Raw genomic sequence first — 6,000 nt, forward strand, 5'->3', positions numbered from 1 at the left:
GGCTGTGTTCGTGGACGCCTTGATGCTGTGGGTTGAAGAAAGACCCTCGGGGTGTTTATTAGGAGCGTTGAGTTTACTGGAGAAGGGTCCGAACTATTCGCCCGCTCTGCTATGTCAACAGAGGTCGGAGACACCATAACAGGTGTTTCTAGTGGAGCTTCCCATTGGGGGTGGGTGGGGACACCACCGTCTTCCCTACGTGGGGTTTTTATTTTTGTTTTATAGAAAAAAACTACGAGCTGTTTAGCCAGGCGGATCGCGGTGCACTGTAGTTGGGAGTTCTGTGTGTTGGAATAGTGAATGGTAATGGTAAGCCTGGTATTTACTGGGCTGATAGGTAACTTCTTGTGTAACACTAATGGCCTGATTGGCGCCTCTATATTGTGAACCATTAGGCCTATATTGTGTGCTGTGATTTCCTTTTGTCAAGTTATTTATATTTATTATATCCCCGAAACGCGGAGCGTCGGGGATGTAATGGTTTTGCGTGCGCCGCCGCCGCGTCCGCCGCCGCCGCGTCCGCCGCGTCCGCCGCGTCCGCCGCCGCGTAAGGTCTTTCGTGTTAACGCGATAACTTTTGAACGGATGTTTGGATTTGTCCCAGATTTTTTGGGTGAATGCTCCAGGACAGGTTCATGAACTGATTCGAGTTTGGAGGTCAACACTTTCAAAATGGCTGAATTCAAGATGGCCGAATTTTTGTTTGGTCCATAACTTCTGACCGGGTGGATGGATTTGTCCCAGATTTGGTGTGTGAATGCTCTAGGGTAGGTTCATGAACTGAGTCGAGTTGGGAGGTCAACACTTTCAAAATGGCTGAATTCAAGATGGCCGAATTTTTGTTTGGTCCATAACTTCTGACCGGGTGGATGGATTTGTCCCAGATTTGGTGTGTGAATGCTCTAGGGTAGGTTCATGAACTGAGTCGAGTTGGGAGGTCAACACTTTCAAGATGGCTGAATTCAAGATGGCCGAATTTTTGTTTGGTCCATAACTTCTGACCGGGTGGATGGATTTGTCCCAGATTTGGTGTGTGAATGCTCTAGGGTAGGTTCATGAACTGAGTCGAGTTGGGAGGTCAATACTTTCAAAATGGCTGAATTCAAGATGGCCGAATTTTTGTTTGGTCCATAACTTCTGACCGGGTGGATGGATTTGTCCCAGATTTGGTGTGTGAATGCTCTAGGGTAGGTTCATGAACTGAGTCGAGTTGGGAGGTCAACACTTTCAAGATGGCTGAATTCAAGATGGCCGAATTTTTGTTTGGTCCATAACTTCTGACCTGGTGGATGGATGGATTTGTCCCAGATTTGGTGTGTGAATGCTCTAGGGTAGGTTCATGAACTGATTCGAGTTTGGAGGTCAACACTTTCAAGATGGCTGAATTCAAGATGGCCGAATTATTGTTTGGCCCATAACTACTGACCGGTTGGATGGATTTGTCCCAGATTTTGTGTGTGAATGCTCTAGGGTAGGTTCATGAACTGATTCGAGTTTGGAAGACAACACTTTCAAAATGGCGGAATTTTCATTTGGCCCATAACTTCTGACTGGGTGGATTGATTTGCCCGGTAACACCTTATTTTAATGGTTCACCATTTCAGTGAATCTACCATATTAGGTACAGTGTAATAACCAATGTAACAATATTTAATACCATTTAATACTAGTGTAATACCAGCGTAACAATATGCAATATCAGGTACAGTGTAGTAACGAGTGTAACAGTATGCAATACCATGTAATATAGTGTAATACCAGTGTAACAATATGCAATACCATGTAATACCACTTACGCACAAACACATGATGTAAGTAAAAAAATTACATTGTATTAAATATTGTTACACTGGTTATTACACTGTACCTAATGTGGTATATCCACTGAACCATTAAAACAGTATTACCATTTGCCCCATTTTTTGCTTCATTTTCACAATAGTCGTTTGGTTTTAAGCCTATGCGCGTCATGTCACGTCTGTATATACGTTTACGAAATGGTGGACGGGAGTGGTAGGAATGATGGGGGACTGGAAGCGTCGCGTTTCGGGGATATACCTTAAGCAGTCGAAGGCGACTGCACAGGCAGTCTAGTTTTGTTTTAGTGTGTATTCTGTTTATTTTTGTACTTTTGGTTTGGTTTGCCGTGCTTTAGGGTTCACAATCTAAGAAGTTTCAGACTGCTGGTTGGTTCAACCAAGTATCCGTGTACACTGTTTAACTATCCAGCCAGTGGGCTAAAGTGGCTTACTGTTGTCAATACCTATAGGCCTACTGAGTTGCCAAGATCCGCTTGTGCTTGATTTTTATACAAATGGAATATTGAGCATGAAAAGAGAAAATAAAGAAAGATTTCTGTTGAAACAGCTGTGTCCTCAAGATCATTCCGAACCTCTCGGGGAAAATTGTGTCATGTAAAGCATCTGGGTTGTCTCGCCCTACAATGAGACTGGCGTAGTCACTTTTCACTATATCTAATCAAATTAGTTGCTCAGTGTACCTCCACTCGGTTACAAGACCTCATTTCAAGTGGGGAAAAAATGCTGATAATTGGCATCACATCAATGGGCCCGTTTACATGGTCAAATAAACTGATAACTGGCAGTAATCAGGGGAAATCTGTTATTAGGTGCTCACATGCATAATTCAAAGCTTGCAGTTACTCCAAGAATGCTCCAAGAATGTCTGAAACCATTTTTACAAGTGATCATGTTATGGGCAGAAACCTACCAGTGGTAACCGGATAATAAAACGATCAACATTTTATGGTTTATTCTGCTTACATGATATGAGCACTTAATCAGGGAACTCCATAGTAATCAGGTAACACCAAAAATCCTGATTACTTTTTTTAATCTGGACAACACACACACATACACACACACACACACACACACACACACACACACACACACACACACACACACACACACACACACACACACACACACACACACACACACACACACACACACACACACACACACACACACACACACACACACACACAATCATTTGGGTTGAATCCAATGCAAAAACACAGCCACAGTGAGGAGGCATATATATGGGGAGTAGTGTACCTCCAGGAAGCCGGTATAGGCCCGCACAGGCAGGTGGAACTTGGAGGCGTTTGTGATGAGGAGGATGTTGCTGTCTATGTGCACAGAGGAGCGCACCGGCCGGAAGAGCAAGCTGAAGATGTAGCGCGACTGCTGCGGCGGCACCAGCACCGGCGTGCTGAAGTTATGAGTCTGCGGAGGAGGACAACAGGAGTTTAACATACGGGGCCACATGTCCTGTATATTACAATTTGTGTATTTGTGCTGCTGTGACACTGTAATTTCCTTTGGTACCAATAAAATTACTCTGCTACTCAGAACAGAGTTTTCGATTGCACATTTAAAAAATATTCCAATTAGGGGGCTAAAACGCCCCTGTCACAATGGAGATTTTATCCACATGTCGCGTTTATATATAAACGAATACAAAAAAACCATCCACATTTATATACCAGCACCTTAAAAACACTTTCGACACAAACATTGAAAATAAAACTGGCAGCACAGCGAGTCACACTCACACTGAACATAGTCTTGGCCTCTGCGGGCAGAGACACGTTATGTATGCGTATGGCAAAGGTGAAGGTGTTGGTGAGGTAGATGGGTCTGTCCACAGGGTCCACAGGACTGTCCCGGATATGGAATAGGGTGGCTGTGTGGTCGAAGCCCAGATACCTGACAGACATAGTCGGATAGGAAAGGGTTAACGCCAGGCAAAATCACATGTGAACTTGTGACTTTACTTCATGTAATTTCCTTTATCCTTTAGTTACTACTGATAAGTGAAAAGCTGCTCATAATTTGTATGCCTGACCATTAATAAATATAGTTAGAACTATATATATATATATATTTATATATATACACACAATAAACTATTAGAAATGAACTCGTTCATGAGGCCTTATGTCTGCCTAAGGTGCTGCTCAATTGAGCGTGATTGCTAGCCTGCATTGTGGACAATCAGATACAATGGAGCACTGGCCTCATGCAAATGGCTTCAATCCCGACTCTAATCAAATGTGTGACGTGTGCATGTGAGTGTTTGTAATTAGCCTCCATTGTATTAGATTGTGACGGTAGAGAGCAGAGACGCATCCTCACCCTTCTAGGACTTCGGCCTGATATGGGATTTCAAGTTTTGAGTAGCTCTTCTCTTTCGTCTTAACCGTCACTCTGCCAGTAAACTGAAACGGTCGTCGTGCTTTAGATGCTAGAAAGAACAGCAGAGGACAAAAAATAGTTTTAACAAGATGTTAATCACAGGACACAAATAGGAAGACCCTTATGTGACCCATGTCATGCTGCTTGGTTCAACAACTCATCAGACAAGGGCTTATTTTTAACAGAATTGACAAGACTATATGCGCTATGGTAATGCCACTGTGACATTTGGCCTTTTGCATAGATTCATGTACCGGTACATGCATTCATGCATTCCATGTCTCATACTTTGATATTTTACAATAACACAGAGCATCCACAACGGTCCTTCATTCTGTGAAACTCGTGCGCTCTTTACTGCAACTGTTCATGTAACTTTAATGCGACAATCAGTGAGTGCTCACCATCGAAACTGATGGTTGCAACTTTGGTGTAGCGGCTTTCTCCAGCCTTCAGTGTAATCTGTTTAAACTCTACTGTAATGGCCTCATTGGATGGTGTAGCCCGTATGCTCTGAAAAAGAAAAGAGAACGAGGACGTTAGCTGATTTGTACCAGGCAAACCGCATTCAGAAATAAATATAGCGTCTGCAGAACTGTACAGTCTCAGGGAAAAAAAACGCAGAAAAGACTCACCGTAATTGTAACATCTTTGTTTCCCGAATTTAGAAGATGTAAATTTAATTGTTTCGGTCGATCTGTAAAAGACAAAGAATAAATCTATGAATAACATTTACTTGACAGAATGGTTCCTAATGGGATTCAGTAATTGCAGAACAGTTTCGCCATTACAATATTGGCAGGTAAGTACAGCAGTGGTGAAAGGTAAGGAGAATATTCAGTTGAATGTGTTAGGGATGAGCTCTGAATGAACATCTACACACCTTGAGACCGTAGCGTACCAAAGTCTAGCATTTCTGTTGATGAATATATACCAGGTGCTGCAGAACAGATAGACAGTGACAGAGAAAGAGAGTGTGGAATTAGCATCTTTTAGTATTATTCTATACAGTGTACAGCACAAAATATGAAACACGGCTGTTTAGTGATTAGAAAACTGTAAAATCAAACAGTAGAGGCTACTACAACCAGGTAGTATTTTTAATAAATCATTAGCTTTATCTATATCCAACTACCGTATCTCTAACCAATTTCTTTACAATTAGCTTGCGAACTGTTAGAGGATGTGTACAACAAACTTGTGGAAATGAAAATAAAAGAAACATTTCTTTAGGAAATCTCTCCCGTCGGGTGACACAATGTGTCACAACTGAACCTCCACATCAGAGTAGTAGCTCAGCGTATTCCAAGCCCTTGAATCACTGCAACCTGATCACACTGAAAATTGTGTCTGAGTTCAGCCACTTTCACAATGCTCCACATCCACGGAAATGACCCCATTGAAATGTGAAACGATATATCAGAGGGAGTTTTAGGAGAAAAACAGAAGACAAGAATAGATTGAGACAAAAAAAGCTATGCCTCTAGAGTTCAAGTTCAGCATAAAGCAGTGCTATTTCCAAGCTAAATTCAATTACTCTAACTTAAGGTTGTAAATTCAATTTAGCTCAACTTGTGATCTTAAGATACCATTTCCCTCCCTGCACAATTGTATTCTTTGTTCATTTTTACGTTTTATTGTGTTCTTTATCCAATTATACTTAAAAAAAAGAGGCATTGGGAAGATGTTATTGTCCTCGACGTGTGAGAGCACCACCTGCCATCTTTAGAGCAGCCTTGAGACCGGAGCCAATTGACTGACCTGATGTCACCTCCAC

The 6,000-nt window shown here is 42.1% G+C and overlaps 1 protein-coding gene across 1 annotated transcript in view; it reads right to left on the bottom strand.

The window, feature by feature from the left end:
• tmem131 (transmembrane protein 131) overlaps positions 1-6,000 on the bottom strand; it is a 68,729-nt gene that overhangs the window by 29,901 nt on the left and 32,828 nt on the right. The window contains exons 10-15 of the mRNA XM_063201510.1: positions 5,107-5,163; positions 4,859-4,920; positions 4,628-4,736; positions 4,164-4,272; positions 3,581-3,734; positions 3,081-3,251 (exon numbers count right to left, since the gene is read on the bottom strand). Of these exons, the coding sequence (XP_063057580.1) occupies positions 3,081-3,251; positions 3,581-3,734; positions 4,164-4,272; positions 4,628-4,736; positions 4,859-4,920; positions 5,107-5,163 (662 nt within the window). The remainder of the gene's footprint in view (positions 1-3,080; positions 3,252-3,580; positions 3,735-4,163; positions 4,273-4,627; positions 4,737-4,858; positions 4,921-5,106; positions 5,164-6,000) is intronic.

Source organism: Engraulis encrasicolus, chromosome 6 (genome assembly GCF_034702125.1).
Source record: "Engraulis encrasicolus isolate BLACKSEA-1 chromosome 6, IST_EnEncr_1.0, whole genome shotgun sequence".
NCBI classification, from domain to species: domain Eukaryota; kingdom Metazoa; phylum Chordata; class Actinopteri; order Clupeiformes; family Engraulidae; genus Engraulis; species Engraulis encrasicolus.